We start from the raw sequence: 19128 nt of genomic DNA on the forward strand, positions 1-19128 counted from the left end.
GCCAGAAGTACGATTTTTTTTTTTGGTGAGTAATTGGGGTTAGGCAAGACCCCGACCAGATGCATTAAAAAAAAACAGAAAAGTACAAGAGTTAAGGAGGCTCAAAGGCCAGCAAGAAGGGAACAAGCTCCCAGCAATACAAAATCCAATAAATCAAAAGAGCAGCAAAATAATAGCTAACACTGTGGTCTATGAGTCTGACTACCTCAGAAGAGGATAACAAGCTAGGCAGCAAGCACACAATGAAACAGGAGAGCCACAACATTATTTTCGAGGGTAAAGGACTCCCAGGGAATCTTCCACAGCAATGTCGAGGAGGGGTTTAGGAAGAAGATGCACAGGAATGTTTTCCCCCTTAACCGGGCAATCTATCTTGGAAAGGAAATCAGCACCACGGTTGGCTTCTCTCCAAACATGAGAAACTTCCCAGTTCTCTATAGTGAATAGCAGGGATTGAATGTTGTAGAGAGTCTGCAACTTTTTCCAGGGGCTCTCTGATTGGCCATTAATGACATTGACCGCTAACAGGGAATCAGATTCAATCCACACACAAAGGTGGCTAGCAATACATAAGAGCAATAAATAATAATCATGCAGTATTAAGTTTTAAATGAAAAATTACGGGAAAATGGAAGCAAAGTAGCAAAATTACGAAAACAAATACCAAAAGAGTGTAATAAAATATGACAGTTACAGGAAAAAGTATAAAGAAAATTCAAAAATTATGACAATTATGGGCAAAGAGACATAAAAGGAGACAGCTGGCGTATTGTATTATTATTATATGATCAGTAATAGCTAGCGGTGTTTGTTTGGACGTTTCTGGAGGGGCATTTAACATCGAACATGACAGAAATGCCCTCCCGAAATCGGATGTATTGGTAAAGTTAATTGAACACTTACAGGATAGAAAGGGAATTCCAGTAAAAGAAGGGAACCCATTGTTAAGATTCTCGCTTTATATTACTAAATATAAAGGATTAGACGTGGTGAAAACTGCAAGGAAATACTTTTATGGAAAGGTGGCTAGCAATAATAAGTACCGAAAATGTTAGCAATAATAATCATGTACTAAAGTTTTAGAGGAAAATTATGGAAAAAGTGCTATAAAGTAGGAAAATTACAAAAAAAGTACCAAAACGACAATTACATAAAAACTACAAAGAAGAGGTATAGAAATATGACAATTACATAAAAACTACATTTTTGTTTCACTTCTACGGCACCCGCAGGTCCACCGGGGCCCGTCGGTGGACCCGCCCAGTTTTGACGGGCCGGGTTGACCCACGGGTCACAAAACATTGACCCGGACCCGGGAATTACGGGCAGCCCGGGTCGAACCCGGAAATGGCAGAAGGCATTTAGAAGGCTTCAAATATGCGGCGTACGCCATACACCCCTTAAAAATGTGTATTTTTCTTAAAGTTTTTTTTTTTTTTTCAACCAACTAAAAACTTATTATAAAATGTATAATAACAGGAGATCTCTAGCTAAGAAGTGGGGGATGACATGCCCTCAAAACCAAGTTTAAAGGCTTTGGAAGGCATGCTTATAGGGCTTAGATTAAGAAATACTAATCATCTACATTTGTTGAAGAGTTGGTAATGCCATCCGATTTTTTTCCTGAAATGGAATGCCATCCATTTGTTTTGATCTCTTTCCAACCATCTCTTTATCTTATGAGAAGCTTTTTCCTAGGAAACGGGAAACTTTCAAAGATAGAGAGATGGTGAAAAAAAGTACAAGAACAAATGGCTAGAGTTACAGAAAACACACATCAAAGATTATGTGACACTGGTAAAGTAGTATCTACCATACCAGGAAGTTGCCCATGGTTACATAAAACAAGTATTATAAATTGAACATTAACATAGAGGGTGTTGATTATGCCCAAACTTAAATGATTTTATCCAAGCTTCAATCCAACCCACAATGGCTACCAATTGAACACCAACATCCAGAAAGAAGAGGATTAGATCAACAAGAAGGGTCTTTTTGAAGTCAATAGAAACAATGAACTACTATATTCAGTCCTTGGCTTCTCCGTGATGATAAGGATGTTTGTTTTACAGTCTTCAAAGACATCAGCCTTCAAAAGAACACAGTTCAGACCTGACCAGCAAAAGACACCCAAGAAACGAAATTTAGGAGATTGATGAAATGGTCACAAATGACCAGGGAAAACCAGTTATGAAATGGCCAATTTATAAGTTCACAAATAATTTTTCTTTAGGCTTTTGACTTAAAAATGGAAGTAAAATTTGTTTTATGTGGTAAAAATGGACATAAAATTTTAAAAATGAAAATAAAATAAATTTTATGTCCATTTTTACGTCGAAAGAAACGGAGCCTTATGAAACAATTCACTTGAGCTTCTAGTGTCAACTCACCAGAAGAAACAGGAGCAACCACGGGCAGCCTAGTTAATATCATCACTTGCCATCCTCTTCTGGTGATTCATCTTCATCTTTCTTTTGCTGTAGTAAAAAGAAATAAGGCAACCACAGAATGATTAATACAATTAGTAGCAAATCACCAACTCCTTAAGTGTCACAGTACATGTGGTAGACACACAGATAATAATACTATTATAGTTAGGTGCAGAATCAAGATAGGTGGAACCCTGATCATTTAACACTAAGCAAATAAAACTAGGCTTCAAAGCACCTTTAAATAGAACTAAGATTCAAAGAAAGCACCTCGTCTACATCACAGAAAGCTGCGATCATATGCAGTTGGCCTTTGCCATCGCTACTCCAATCACATCCACAAAAATTAGGATTTTCTCTTTTCTCTTCCCCTAAAATCAGATGTTTTTGCATTCCGGTTGCTAAATTAAAGCATCACTAAGTGAGGTGCAAGTTAGCAACTCACTTAGCCTCTATTTTGAAACATAAAAGAGCCCACCTCTCCTCACGTAAGTTGTTGCATTTTAACTCCCAACTTAAAACAGGTGCACATTAGCACCTATGATCCATCTCTTCCAAACAAAGCTAATCCCATGAAAATTTCCCCAAAGCCCTACGAAATAACCAAAACCCAATCTTCGTCTTCCAAACAGATCCCTCCAAACCAGCCATGTGCCCCATCTCCTTTGGATTTCACTCTCTTCCTTTCGATAACAGTTTTCCCGTCATGTTGTTTTCTCATATCGGTGCCACTATGCTGTTGTGGAAGGGAGATTATGGACATTTTAGGATGGCACTGTGTATACCTTCTCCCATATTCACAAGGAAGAAAATACACCATCCGATGTTGGCTAATTAGTATATTGTTCGGGTTTGAGCGTTTGGCACAACATAACCAATTTGTACTTCTGCATTCTTCTCTATTGCATTCTTCTCTCTTCTGTTGTATCTTGCAAGCACTGGCTTTGGCTAGCATTTTTCTTTGCTTTAATAAAATTTCACTTATATATATATATATATATATATATATATATATATATATATATATATATAGAGAGAGAGAGAGAGAGAGAGAGAGAGAGAGAGGAAACTGTTGGTGAGCTTAAGCGCACCAAACTTATGGTGCGCTTAAGCTCCCCAATCACATGGGTCCCACATTTTGGCAGGTGATCCAAACCATTCATTTGCAAGGCCTTATCATAGATAGGGGGTGTACCAAAAATCAGCTCCATAGGATCATCCTAACCCCTCCATTTGTGGAGGACAAAAATGGGGCAGATTTGTGTCTGTCCATTTTTGTCCTCCACAAATGGAGGGGTTAGGATGATCCTATGGAGCTGATTTTTGGTACACCCCCCATCTATGAAAGGGACTTTCAAATGAATGCTTTGGATCATCCTAACAAAGTGGGCCCCCATGTGATTGGGCGCTTAAGCTCACCATAAGTTTGGTGAGCTTAAGCGCACCAACAGTTTCCTCATATATATATATATACTAAAATGGAAAACAAAGAATTATAGATCTCCCAATAATATAAGAGGATATGATAGTAGGGCTACTACCACAATACAAAATAATAGAAATGATTACTGCAAACAACGATAATGCAAGGCCCATAAAAGGAGTGGTTATTCATCTAGGAGCTACATATCATATTCTGAATTCAACTTTTCAAGTATATCCCTGGCAATAGTTAATCTTAATCCAAAAGGAGCTTACTATCTGAAGTGGATGGATGCGGGCTTGGGCTAATAAGCATGGGCATATCAGGTAAAGGACAGGTTATCCATCAAATGGAGTATGATAGTGGTGAGATTAATAAAAACAATGATCATAGCAAAATATCCAGTAAGGTTTCACTATTACACCAAGAGATTATTCTCTGGGAACTAAGGTCCTGTTCGTTTGGGATTGTGGCAGCCGATTGTGATATCATGAAAAGATGGTAGAAGCAGGAGAATGATAGTAGCTAATTGCGGGCTAATAAGCATGGGCATATAAGGTCAAGTAAATAAACAATGATAGTGGTGAGATTACAATAATCATAGCAAAATAAGCAAATGCATGGCATGGTTCCATCACAAAAACCAAGTGGATTAATAAAAACAATGAATATGAAACCTACAATAAATAGCATATATTTAGTCTACGGTTAAGCTCCAAGTGTTAAGTATCCCATCAACTCACCTCTGACTGGCCTTGCAAAGACGCGAGCAAATCCTTCACCGATGGGTCATTAGGGTCAACTCCAGGGAGCTGCAAGGATTATACTGTTATCATTTAGACAAGAAACAGAGGCAAGAACCGACGACCACTCACTAAAGTTGGTGAGTGCAGATTATACCGAAGCAAGAATGGATGACAGGAAGGATTGGTCTCCCAACACCTTGTTCATCTCAGACTGGGAGGACACATCTTTTGCAGTATCCTGCACAGACAACTGAAGGGCTGCATACAGCAACAGAAGGGCAACAAAATCAGTATTTGAAAAAAACAAGAAAGTGGCAATCAACAGCAACTATTATCTGGCCAACAAAATGGGTGGCGATTTTCATCAACAGAATAACTAGCTAAGTCATAGGTGCACAACACCCACACACAGGAAGTTAAAAATTGCAAATGAACCTATGGCAACTAGTGTAACACCTCCAAACAACATTCTCTTGCTTCTGAAAAGCATGCCTAATATGTGGCAATAAGTAATAGATATAAGTCTTCAGGGGGGGGGGGGGGTGATTATGCATTAAGCTTTCATTGATATCACATTGAAAAGGAAAGCATCATATACCCCCCTTGTACGACCTAACAGCATAGAAAGCCTACGTTAGGTGCCATGGTAGTTGCTTGTCATCCAGCCCTCCAAGTTTTAATTCACATTCAACACTCAAGAATTCATCTATACAATATCTTCCTCTCCAGATTATTCTTCCCCCACTTCCATCGTCTCCCTTTTCATCAACATATAACCATCAAAGTTTTCAGCTTATCCACTTACCATATACGGATTGTAAAGTGGATTATCAAATTTTTCTGCCAAGTCCACCTACTCATCCAAAGTCTAGAAATTCCTCATAAACTAGAAAAACCTTATCTCATTACTTACTGTCCTATTTGAGAAACATCCCATGCACTTCCTTAGTATTGAAGATCATCTCGACTTCAATATGCGCCCTAAGGGCTTCAAGCAAGAACATTCTCATCCAGTGGATCTTCACTCGGAGTGATCTGGGAAGCAAGTTCTTAGCACAGCATTAGTTTATCCAAAATACCATATATTGTCAACCTTTACATCAAAGTGGCACATAATAAATTCCCTTGGCAACATTCCGAATTAACTAAGTTCCGCCCATTTATTCCTAATTTTGAGAGACGAGAAACTTTTCAAAACCCATGTAAAACTCCTTCTAAAATTAGTGAAGGTTCTATCATTTCTACTCCCAATTCTGCCCCCTTTTTGCCCTAGAAAATTTTCCAAACCAACTTCTTTCTTTCATAAAACATGTCGCCTAGACCAAGGTTTCGAGTTTGTTTCAGTTTCAGTATGCATTTCGATCCTAGCGGAAATGAAAGCATGTCGGTTTCGGATGGAAATGTTAGTGAAAATCATGTAACATTACAGATGCGTGATTACATAAATGTATGGAAACAAATGGTAGGCATCTAAGATGAAAGTCCGGGTAGTGCTAGAATAAGTACAAAAAAAACCATCATATAAGCAAAAAAAAAACCCTCCTATAATGGTTTATTAACATCGAACACCAAGTGAATACCTTGTCGTGCATGTTTGGTAATTCAGTACATACCACATTTCACATGCAATTGATATAATAGTTATGTATAATACATACACTACATTTCATGTCCAATTCGTACAAATATAATTATGTAATAGATACTGTTTTAGTAAATCACTAATATACTTGCGATTTTGGTTTTGCTATGCGTTTCAGTTTCGGTATGTATTTGGTGGGGACAGAAACAGAAAAAATTCGGTTGTTTCATGTTCGTTTTGGTGGAAATTTAAAATTTTGCACAAGCTACCCATTATCTGAGACTCCAACGGGACATAATAAATACCCTCCATTTAGTAACTTTCGAATTAAGAAAACTCTTAGGTTCCAAAGCTAAATTCATGATTTTGAGCAAACAGGAACTTTTCAAAACCCATGTAAATTTCCTTTATAAAAAATAATTACTGGGATATTAAAACCTGAATAACCATAAAAAATCACTCATCGCCAATTTGATCTCCGAAGAACGTGATCTTGACTCTTGACCACCTGTTCACATCATCATGCAATCATAATGACGGTGTGCTGAGTCTGCTGACATCATTAGCATAGTCTAAGTTAAAACAACACTCTTTTCTGGCCCGCATGATCCTTCTAGCTGTCGTCCAGCCATAACTAACAGAGACTGACTAAAATTGCAATTGTTAGCAAAACCACATGATCAGTACTGACGTGCAAAAAAAAGGCATATTTTGAAACAAATAATTACCAGTGTAATCCCACTAAATAAATAAATAATACATGTAGGCCAACATAACATTGCAATCAGGTTATCAAGTGGAGCACAAACTGCATGAAAGGATATAATCATATGGACCACTCAATAGATGAGTAAAACTGTATCTGACGAACATATAAACTCACCAAAAGCTAATTCTTGGTCCTCCGTGGTCGCCTCTGACATATCTGTGTCTCCCACTGACACGCCACCAGATTGACTGGACCTTGGGTCATCCATTGACATTGCAAGGGCCTGCTCCAGCAAGGCAGTCTCATCATCCTGTCAACATTTCAAATACATTTTGATTAGAATCAAGTCTGTCTCGGGTGTGATGTTAGAAAGTCAATGACATGCAAAAGCACTGAAAAAAAATGTATGTCAGGACTAAGGACAATCTCAATGGGACATCTATTTTATTTTAAAAAAAGAAGAAATTGAGGCATTTACCATACAGAAGGCATTAATATCCAAGACGAAATCATTACATAAAATTCCAAGGATCAAAATCCTCCATTCTTTATTCTTCATCACCATCTTCTCTCATTCTTTCTTTCCAATTACTTTACATGGTATTAGAGCATAGATTTTGATTAGACCAACAGCAAAGTAATATCAGTGTTGTAGTGTTGAGATTAAAAATGTAAATTAACCATAACTCTACAAATATATACTCATGTAGACTAGATTTTGATTGTTGAAGATGTACAACTGACATTAAAATGAGAGAATTTCAATAATCACACTGTTGTAACAGATAGTCCATTCTTTTTAAGAGCTTCCACATCACTGTCATCACATGTCGGTACCTTCCCTCATGACCGAATGTTTAGCTTTTTTTATTATACTAGTTGCAAACCCGTGCGTTGCACGGGAACGGAAAAAACAAACAAACAAATAAGCATTCATAAAGAAAATTAAGCCACTGAACTAGGGATGAGAATTATTCGGTTATAACCGAATAACCGAACCGAACCGATTTGGTCTGTTCGGTTCGGTTTTTTTCCATTTCGATTCGGTTTCGGTTAGATTTTTTGGAAATTCGGTTATCTAAAAAAAATAATTCGATTAACCGAAATTATGATAAAAACCATTTTTTTCCAAAAAAAAGTGCTATACGTGCACTCCATAGGATCATCAAAACCGTCCATTTGATTGATATAGGTTGTGTTCAAAAAATCATTTCGATCGGATGATCCTAGCCCTCCGATCCAAACCAGGATTTTGCTTTTTTCTTTTTTCCCTCTTTTTCTCTACAATTCGGTTATTCGCTTATAATCGAATAACCGAATTTTTTTCGGTCCGGTTTCGGTTGCCGAAATTTGGTAACCAAAATTACTTCGGTTACCAAATTTCAGTTATTTCGGTTCAGTTATAACCGAATAACCACCCCTACACTGAACCAACCCACGTGTGATTAAAGCTTCTATGACATGCAGACCTAGAAAATAAAGCCACTGAACCAATCTTGTTTAGATTCCAAGAAAATCCTGGAATAATTTGGAGAGTTTTTATACATCAAAGAATATTTGTTCGACCACAAATGTCACGGATACCACCATAAACAGATATTTCATCTGTTTGATCAGGGCCCGTAAACAATCAAAATGAGAAACTTTTTGTAGATATCATTATAACGATCCCACTTATGATCAACATCATGTTGTATTACAATTGCACAAAATTTTCACAATAACCATAAACTTATTATACATTTATGTTGGAACAGAAAGCACAAAATTTTCATAAACTAAAACCAACCAATTATAAGAATCAAATCATCCTGGAGATTTTATATGGTGTAATCCCTTATAGTCCCTCTCATCCTGATAGAGTTGATAGCATAAAAGAAAAGAATTACAGTGAATAAAGCCAAAAAAAAACATCAAAGCAAGGAGCATCAAATTAAAAATAAGAAGAATAAAATACAGAGAAATCAGATAACAAACAAATACATCACATTGCTGAGTCAACAAACAAATAGATTGACAATTAAAATCAGATAACTCTAAAAAAACCTCTGCCCCAGAAATGTTCCCCAGGGAGAAACTCACCGAGGTGAATTCTAAGTAGGGGTTTTCTATGATCTCTAGAGGGTTGAGTCGGATATAAGGAATTTAGGTTTTAGCGTTTCTTAGTAGGGCTTAGAGGGAAAGAAGAAGCAAAAAACAAAGAAGGAAATGTATTAACAGGGGATCGAAATAATTTCCAATTCAAAAGAAGTTTTTTTTCGTATAATTCAAATACAGGCTGTGTAAAAAGTGTAAATTTTTATAGATTCATAAATCGTTCCAAAAAAAAGAGTCTTCGGAACTTGCTTCGAGAAATGGTTGAGGATAGGCAAAGGAAACCTAGGGAGATAAGAGCTAAGGGGAAAAAAAGAGAAAAAGAAGAATGAGCGGAAGATTAGAAACCTTAACAAAGAAAAAAGATTTGGTGGGATCTTCCCCCTCTAAATTTGTTAAAATTAGAGAGAGACGGTTTTAGGGAGATTATATGGGTCTTTGCCTAATCTTTAGGAAGTGATCGGTTGAGGAAAGAGGAGTTTTTAGAGAGAAGAGGTATATGATAAGGATTGCAATAACTTAGGAAATTAAATTCTATACACAGAAGTTGCGTGTATATTTTTTTTCTCTTAAAAGGATCTATACGCAGAAGTTGCGTGTATACAAGGGGGTGCCACGTGGCACGACCACGTTGTGCGACATTCAGCTTTACTTACATACTAGTTGCAGACCCGTGCGATGCACAGGCCGAGAAAAAAAATGCTTTAAAACTGTTTTAAATAAAGATGCATTTTAAAAAAGATCCATGAGGATAAATGTTGATAACCCTATAAAAAAGAAAGAAAAGCTAAATGTACAAACAAATTAGGAATTAATGGGCGCGAAAAATTATAAATCAATTTTTATAAAGTCGTAGAAGCATAAACCAATATATAAATTAATTGCAAAAAATGCCTTTTCTTTAAGGAATAAGGCATAGCACAATAAAAAAGAGTACCTGGTGTCTGATATAATGGTGGATTTTGAGCATAAGATATAGGGAAAATTGCAGAAATGGGATGGATGAAGGGTAGAGGCAAGGAACTATATTTAAATAGGTGGAGTTCAGGAGGCATTTATGAAAAGACATAACGTATGGGTGGGTATTTGGAAATTATGGATGGAAGGGTTGTGATCCTTCATAGGGTTTGATTGGAGAGAGACTGAGAGAGAGAATAAAACGGTTAGAAAAGCTTTGTGAATAGATGCTTTAAAAAAATGGCTGAAATTATGGATTGAAGGGTTGTGATCCTTCATAGGGATTGATTGGAGAGAGAGAGAGAGAGAGGGAATAAAACGGTTAGAAATGCCTTGTGAATAGATGCATTAAAAAAAAGGCTGAAGTAAAAAAAACACGCTGAATGCGGTATGCAGAGGGGGTGTGCCCTCAGCGTACCACATCCAGCTTTATATATATAGAATTTGAAACGTTGGAATAAAACGGTTTGCAGAGGAGGTGCCACGTGGCACACCCTCAGTGTACCACATCCAGCTTTATATATATATATATATATATATATATATATATAATTAATTAATTAGATATTTTCAAACAGAGGATTTCAAATTGCAAATTGTGGCCAAGTTCAGACTTTCAAACAGTACACACGTCAGCATCAAAAGCTTCTAAACCATATAATGAACAAACAAAATTCATGTATTAAGCTTCTAAACCATATAATGAACAAACAGAATTCATGTATAAGAATGCATTCAGGAAAAAAGAAAGCTAAAGTATGGGACCCACCGTTAGTTCATTTCTTTTGTTGTCAACCATGGGAACTGCACTAACAGGTTCAGCCATAGTTGCATCATGAGAACTTGATGCCTGCTCCCCTCCTTTTTCTTGTTTAGCAGCATCCTCTGCAGCCTTCTTAGCAGCAGCCTCTTGCCTTGCCCTCTCCTCTTCCATTGAAACTCGAAGAGCAAGAGCCAGCTCAGGATCCAAGTTAGGGTCTACCCCAAAATCAAAGCCAGACACACCGCCTGCCGCTGCCGCTGCCGCAGCTGCCGCAAAACCACTTCCTCCTTCCCCATCTCCGGTAAATATGGGTGTGCTGCAATAACTTGCAATTTTAAAAATCTGGCAACAGATTATATACTAGATAATCTATGTCACAAATATCGTTTTCAGGAATTTCTCGGAAAGGGAAAATCTCGGGATACATTATTTTTTATTTTTTTTTCAGGTTTATATCGGGAAAAAAACTATAAAATAAAATTATTTAAAATTTTATAAATATATAACATTTAATAAAAAAATATAAAATAAAAATATCAGGATAATATCATGATATTATCGCGATATTTTGTGATAAAAATGAAAATATCGCTATATTTTTAAAATCTCGGGATTATTTCAGGATTTGTCGTTTTATCAAAATGTTGCGATAAAAACGCTATATTTTGAAAATATCAGAGATATTTGTGACAGTATACTAGACAATTATGAAAAGTGATCTATAAAAAAATAAATATTCCAAGGCTTACCTGATTAGCACATCAGAAAGAGCATTGGGGCCAGAAGGAACATGAACAATGTGACTGCTGTCATTATTATTTACGGCAGAAAGAAGGGACTCCAGCTTTTCGGGCTTCGCATCATCTTCCTCACCAAAATCAACAATATCTAGAGCTACACTATTCTTTTTTAGCTTCCTTCCAATTGTCTCCAGTACCTTCTTGTCATATTTGATGGGACTGATACATGGAAAAGGTAATTAGAAAACTGAAAGTTTAAAAAAGTACTACGAACACAAAAGGGGAATCATAAGGAAGCACTATCCACCTTCCAGCAAAAACTATAATCCTTTGCTGCTGTTTTTTGTTTTGGCGATGCTTAAGAGCTAATTGAGCTACCTGGATTCCAGCAGTCATGTTCATCTCACCACCTATTTCTAAACCTGCATAAAGAAAGAAATAGAACTTCAGCATTTAATCAACATGTGGAAAGGATTGTAAAAAGGAGATAGAACTAGAAGATGTAGATAGTAATTCTTAACTATTTCTTTAATGACATCAATATTATTAGGAAAAATAGAAAACAGCAGCAAAGAAAGGCTCTCATCAACACATGGAAAGGTTTCTAAAAGGAGGAAGTTCGCAAGTCGCAACCCAGATGGTCAGGAGCGGCCAGGGGGCACAAAAACCTAAATCCTCAATCGCCAATTCTAAAACACCCTGAGTCAATCGTTGACTTGGCAATATTTTTAGTAATACTTAAAAAACAGAAGCACACACTCGTAACCCAAATGGTCATGAGCGGCCGAGCCAAAGGGGATACAAAAGAACGCAGTGAACTCATTATTTATCTAGCAAGACCAGTCCCATTTCCATACGAGTGTTCAGATATTCAGGCAATGTGTTAGGAGGTTTGCCTTAGCTTAGCCGTTGTGAAGATTTCACCAAAGGACTAAGAATATGCCCAAACATGAACAATAAATATAACTATGGCAGCAAGAAGTAACAAGCCTAAATACAATCTGGAAAAAAAAACAAATAACAAAACTAGGGCCCAACTAACCACATATAAGGCTCAAGCGATCCCATAAATAAAATAGGTGCAAGGGAGGTGTGGCTAGGAGAGTAGTGGTGAGGCAAACAAGGACAAGTAGGACTGGAAATAACAATGGTAAGATCTCACCAGTAAGAATGTGCCTCGCCTGCCCTCAGATCCCAATCGTAGGAGGCCCAAGATGTATGGTGGAGAAGCCCCTGCCTGATCAGCCTAAGGAAGTACCAACCAAGGAACAAGGTCAAATGTTATTGCGTGGGCTGGGGGCAGACGTGCTGGGCCATGGAGACTAGCAAGCACTGTGGAAGAGATTAGAGACCTTGTTCGAGATATCCGCCCATCATTAACGCATAGGAGACGAACAACAAATTCAATGGCGGACGTCTCAGCAAAGGCGGGTGCAATCCGATCAGACACGGAAATATCTTTTAACGATATCACGGGGATTACATAAGATTATAGTCTTGCTTTTTTTTGTACAGTCACAGGGACAGCTTGTCCCGTGTGTCAATTTGTAAATTTTTACAGATGAAATGAAATAGTTACCTTCTAAAAAAAAAGGAAGCAGGATTCGTTCCTCTAGGCGGGGTATCACGATTACCCGGAACGCGAATCCGATTCGGGATTCGATTCGAATCCCCGAAAATTGGGAATCGGGATTCGATTCGAATCCCCGAAAATTGGGAATTGGGGTTCGGATTCGTCAGAACCCCGATTCCCAATTTTGGGAACCCCGATTCCCAGGCGATTCCCTGCGAATCCCCAACGAATCCCAACTCCCCAGCGAATCTCCGACGATTCCCTGGCGAATCTCCGTCGACTCTCGGGCAAACCCACGATTCCCACTTCCTACCATCTCCGGAGCCTTGGATTCCCGCTTTCGATTCCCGCCCTAGCAACCTTGGTACCAACCATCACCAACCATAGTTTTAAATTTCGGCCGAAATATTTCGGTTTCGGTTTGGACTGAAACCAAAATTACATTGAATCGGTTTTTTACATGATTTCCCCAAACCAAAATTACATTGAATCGGTTTTTTACATGATTTCCCCAAAATTTCGCCGAAATCCGAGTTCGACACCCTTATTTACAAAATTTCGGAAATTTTGTACTTGCCGATGGAAATTTTAAGAAAACTGAAATTTTGTCAAACTTTTACATGATTTCGGCCGAAATTTCCAGTGGTGTCCGAAACCGACACTGAAATCGGCACTTAAAACCTTGTCACCAACAAATCGAGCCAAGGAGGGGAGATGTGGTGGAAATATGCTTGTGCTAGCCCCGAACAGCAAAGCATGATGTTAGGACAGCAAAGGAGCAAGGATGGGCTAGGAAACGAAGAGAGGGTGAGCTGCTGCGATGAACATCCATTAAAAAATTATCATCCAATCCTAGAATTGAAGGGACAACAAGATGAAATAAAGAGGACAACAGAATCAAGGTTTTAAATTTCGGCCGAAATTTCAGATTTCCACCAAGACCAAAACAAAATTTGCATAGAATCGTTTTTGCTGAAATCACAAAATTTCATTTTTACAAGATTGCCACGGAAATTTCCGAAATTTCCACCAAAATTTCATAAATTTCCAATCTCCAATGAAATTCTAGAGAAACCAAAAATTTCCCATGAAATTTACAAGATTTCGGCCGAAATTTCCACCGAAACTGAAATATTTCAATTTCCATTGGGGGGCTGAAACCCAAATTGAAAGTTAAAACCTTGAGCCGAATAAGGATTAGGGAAGAGAAAATATGTGAGAAGAAGGAATAGAAAAGGAGATGGTAGGATAAGATGGAACAACTAGTCAAAGGGACTGATTTACAGAAAGAAACATAAAGATGAGGAGAAAAAAAAATAGAGGGAATCCGAAAGGAAGAAGGTAAAATAGATAGGGAGAAATGGAGAGAGGGGGGAAGGAGAACGAAAGAAGGAGAAGAAGAGAGAAAGAAGAAAGAAGGGGAAGGAGAAGAAAGGAACCCTAACCTGGGCATCCTAGGGGCGCAAGAGTTGCTCATAATCTCTCTAAAACTTGATATTTTATCCCCTTAGTTCCTTTTTAATGAACTTTAAGTGAAAAGTGGGCCCTCCTCCATAAAGTATATGTTATAATTTAAGTCCATAAAGTATATGTTATAATTTAAGGGACTTAAGTTATAACACCACACCTAAATACCACCACACTTAAAATAAAACAACTTTAAAATAAAAATCCCGTCATAAACATATACTACGCCCGTAAATGGCACATAACTTCCTCAAATCACATCTGAATTGTGTGATCTTGGGTTCGTTAGATAGGTAATTGAAAAACCTTTCTAATGACACCAAAATAAGACAAATGGATAAGATTTGACACCCTACAAGAAGGCTACAGGTCAAAATGGAAATCATGGTCAATGAAAATGCGTAGTGGTGAGGTGGTGTGTGAGTGACGTGGGCACTACATGGTGAGGACATCCCCACATCTAGGCTCAAAAATACTAATATGCCAACATATAAAGTCATCCATAAAAATAAAATCTAGATAAATAATTATATGGTGGAAAGACGAGACCAAATCACAACAAGATTGGCCGATATAGCTCCTATAAGTTCTCCTGAGTCATCTGCGAACCTTTAGGTTTGCACCAAAAAACTTGCCATTTTCTAGAAATAACATAGGTTCAAAGAGATGTTCTTAGCGAGGATCCAATAGCATATTTCATCCACAAGCACGGGAATGTTAACTTCTTCGGGAGCCGATTATGAGATTTGAAGAAGAATAAAGCATGAGTCGTAGCCATTACCAGCTCTACAAGAATTGTCCGTGGCTAAGACTTTTTCAATCCTACTCCTCACCATTCTGAAGTTCCTCTCACACCAAGCATGTGGAGGGACTCCACGAATTTCCCACCATGTTGCAGGTGTCGAGTCAGAAAATTTAGGGAACCATAGCTGCATTTCATCGAAGGGGGAGAGAGGAGAACCAATCCAACTTCTTTTCACCACCTCCAGATTTACAGTTATGGGGGTACAACCAGAACTTCCCTGTCTCTCAGTTGATACAATTCCAGACGTTCTTCTATTGCTGCACTAATCTTCAACCAAGCTTTCATCTCTAGAAAATTCCCTAACCAATTACACTTGATCTTACCCCATACACCTCTCTTGGCCTCTGGAATGGACCACAGAGAAAATACTTTTGTCCAAGGGATCCGGGGGAGGGGCGAGGGGCGAGGACTCGACTCTGTGTCTATCTTCAACTTCCAACCCCACTGGAATCGATCTTCCATCCTCCTGGTTAGAAAGCTCAAGCACTCCACTTCTATCCTCCTCCTGGATGGGAAACTCAGACTCTCTACTTCTACATCCAGCAACCTCGTCTCCTAAAGTTTGAATTCTGGGGAATTTTCCGTCAAATCTTTTTACAACCACCTTGTGTGGCTGTGACGTGCCCTATTGCCTCCGGTCTTGCAAAGGTTTGGACTTTCCAAGCTCCCCCAAGGGTACGAATCTTTGGTTGGACCGCCCTTCACCCACGGATTCAAACAGTGGATTTCCTAAGGGAGAGAAAGACGTTGCTCGTTTATCATTGTGTTCTGTGCATTCGAGCGGATGAGTCGGTAAACCATTTATTCATTCATTGTCATGTTGCTAGAGAGATTTGGAGCGGTATCCTACAGCGGTTCGGAATTTCCATGGTATTCTCAATTTCTCATCGAGGCTATTGCCCTCTCTATCTCTTGGGCTAAATCTATCCCTTTGTTTAGATTTGTCTCGGCATTCAATCTGTGGTACGGTTGGAGGGTGGTATGTTTTAGTTCGGAACAAAGATCTTCAGTAGTGCAAGAGTGGAGCCTCCACGCCTGGGTTCTTAAAGCTAAACTTTGACGGTTCCAGTGTTAGCAACCCGGGTCAGGATGGCATTGAGGGTGTTCTTAGAGATGATTGAGGCTCTGTGAGGTGGGCCTTTGCAGGTCCAATTGGAGTGGCGGACCCAAATGAGGCCGAGGTTCGAGCAGTCCATCAAGGAATAAAACTTTTGGGTGGTGAAGAGTTGGATAAAAGATTGATTGAGGGTGACTCTTTGAATGTCATCCGATGGTTGAGTGGATGTCATGCTTTCCCCTGGAGATTTACATACTTTTTTGAGGAGATAAAGGAAGTGTTGGGTAACTCCTCAATCTCCTTCTGTCACATCAGGGGGTCAGCTAATAGGGTGGGGGTGGACAGATAGGTTGACTAGGGAAGGGGTTCTCTTAAAAGATCTTAAGCAATTTGACTTTCTTCCTCCCTGACATCGCGGTTTGCTTATTTCTTTCTTGTCTCGTTGTATTATTCCTTTGTTTCTCTCTTATTCTTCCTTTGCTATTGTATTCTGACCTTCTCGGTCCTCCTTTTTAATGAAATTTTAACCATTAAAAAAAAAAAACATAGCTTCAAAGAGGGACATCATCCAAGCCTTCAGGTCCATTTGGAGGTTGCAAGATGTAAAAGACAATATCTATCCCGTAGTTTAGATCATCCAATTCCTACTTCTGTAGTTCTGTTTAAGAACAACCATTGAGTGTCCAGATGCCAAAATGAAGCAAAGCCTATTCAGATAAACATAACTGATCCAGTTGTAGAGAAATTTGAAGTTCGCCAATGACACTTGCAGAAATCAGTCAGCTGTATATCTTAACACTTCTAGGCCTTAACATTGTGGGGTCCCACCACTTTATGACTAACAAAATTGGCCCAATTCACACAATGAATATGTTGTTCACGCAAGTGTATGCCCGTTAACTGCTATCATTTTTCGGTTTCTCCTATCCAACTTGCACAAGGAGAAGCAACTAGGCAGGTATATAGTCAAATCTATTTTCGATCTGCCCTCTTGACACCAAATAAAAAAAGTAGAATGCAAGATGATGAAGAAAAAATACGTGTATATCATAAAAATCTAATATTTCAAAATAGAAGATCCCATAGAACCAAATACCTAAATAGAATCTCCAGAACTATTCCCTTACATTGTAATGTTCTCAGAAAAAACTGTACAGTACAAGAAATTAAAATCAACGCAACTAAAGTTAGCAGTAACCGAGCATCAAATGAGATAAGCTCCAACACATGAAAATCAAACAACAAAAAAGAGTAATAATAATGATAGAACGAAAAAAAAACTCACCGTGCATACACGCAAGGATCTTGCCGAGATCGCTCGTGGGAGTGACTAAAACACGAACGCCTTTCCCTGCCATCGTTAGCACGCCGACTGTATTCTCCGGATTAGACTGTACAAAATCCAACATATTCCCAATTTTGCATCAGAAGAAAACCCTAAACTGCATCCAAACCCTAAAACCTAAAAGACAACGGACAAAAAGAATCCCAACAAAAGCAACTCGATCGAAAAACCCTAACTCCAAGATTCAGAAGCAAGCCCTAAATTGGAAACCCTAAATTGCACCCAAAAAACCCTAAACCCTAAAACACAATGTACAAAAAAGAAACCCTAAAACCTAAAAGAAACACGATTGAAAAAACCTAAAAATTGAAGATTGATTGATTGATTGCCTGTGTTTTAGCTCCGCATATGAGATTGACGGCGTCGGCTTGGGCTTGTAATCGCGTGGGGGAGTAATCTCCGTTCCTCATCCATTCTGAATTATCGATACAGATCATGGTAGCCTGATGAAAAAAACAATAAAAGAGATTGTTTTTAGTAAAAATTGAAAGAGTGAGAGAGATTGAATCGGCTAAAAATCAGGTGAATGAAATAGAAGAGAAAGGGTTTGATTGCAGACCTCGAGAACCATGGTGGGAGCGTTGGAGTGCAGACGAAGAATCGAGAAGAAAGGGAATTGGAAAAGCACGGAAGAAATTTAGGGAGAGAGGAGAATGAGTTTGATTTATTTTGGAGAAAGGAGATTGAGTTACGAAAAGACCCTTACTGTTCTAGGAAATAACTAAAGTAGGGGGGATACTATTGGGCGACACCAAATCCGTCCTTAAACAAGTTAGACATTTTACTAGACCTATAAGAAGTGACCCGGACCCGCCCGTATTTTCCCAGTCCGGGTCACTCATTTGTAACCAGGTTTGAAAATGACCGCGGATCCACCCAAGATCCTCGGGTGCCCGTAGTAGAGAAGTGAAATAACCATTTTTCCCGTAGTTTTTAGATTTTCATACATTTTTTCTCGTAGTTTTTTCAGAAAGCTACTTCACCCACCTTTTTACAAAGAAAGCTACTTCAGCCCATCCTTTGCATGACCAACACATGAATGAATAAGACAAATCTGCCAAAAAGTCAACATAAATGGCTATCATCACATGTAAAGGATTTGCGCGAAGTAGAAAAAAATCTTAAAAAAAACAACAAAAATTCATTAAAAAACGTGTGACCTGCGGGTCCACCTGCCCTGTCCAGGTGGGGTCTGGGTCAACCAATTAGGGACCAATAAATTTCCGGGTCATTTTTTACCCGGCCTGTTTGACCCGCCCCCCTTGTAATGTGATTTTGGCGTCAAACAGCGTAACATTTTGGCCACATTCACGTCAAACAGGGGGCGCATAATCCTACAGTGGGGTGAAAAAATCTTCTCCCTCTACGAAAATACCATCTATTTTTTATAACTTTGATTATTATTTCAAGCTTGTTTTAGTAAAAATAAGCCATGTGC

At 38.5% G+C, this 19128-nt stretch overlaps 1 protein-coding gene across 1 annotated transcript; it reads right to left on the reverse strand.

The window, feature by feature from the left end:
- Nucleotides 1-1835: 1835 nt before the first annotated feature.
- RPN10 (regulatory particle non-ATPase 10) lies at nucleotides 1836-18406 on the reverse strand. Its single transcript, XM_077363736.1, has 11 exons — nucleotides 18250-18406; nucleotides 18020-18133; nucleotides 17631-17736; nucleotides 11751-11865; nucleotides 11453-11662; nucleotides 10710-11019; nucleotides 7064-7199; nucleotides 4753-4856; nucleotides 4596-4664; nucleotides 2391-2477; nucleotides 1836-2112 (listed from the first exon to the last, which is right to left on the reverse strand). The coding sequence occupies exons 1-10, from the start codon at nucleotides 18259-18261 to the stop codon at nucleotides 2433-2435; spliced, it is 1221 nt and encodes a 406-aa protein (XP_077219851.1). The 5' UTR covers nucleotides 18262-18406; the 3' UTR covers nucleotides 1836-2112; nucleotides 2391-2432.
- Between the last annotated feature and the right edge of the window lie 722 nt (nucleotides 18407-19128).

The sequence above is a fragment of the Tasmannia lanceolata genome, unplaced genomic scaffold, assembly GCF_043159265.1.
Source record: "Tasmannia lanceolata isolate RefF3 unplaced genomic scaffold, GAP_Taslan_0.1 ptg000020l, whole genome shotgun sequence".
Classification (NCBI taxonomy): domain Eukaryota; kingdom Viridiplantae; phylum Streptophyta; class Magnoliopsida; order Canellales; family Winteraceae; genus Tasmannia; species Tasmannia lanceolata.

Coding starts and splice junctions, on each gene's coding strand:
- RPN10 (XM_077363736.1), bottom strand. Junction 11,663..11,750: donor ATTATAGTTTTTGCTGGAAG/GTGGATAGTGCT, acceptor TCCATGTATCAG/TCCCATCAAATATGACAAGA. Junction 7,200..10,709: donor ACAAAAGAAATGAACTAACG/GTGGGTCCCATA, acceptor AAATGTTGACAG/GATGATGAGACTGCCTTGCT.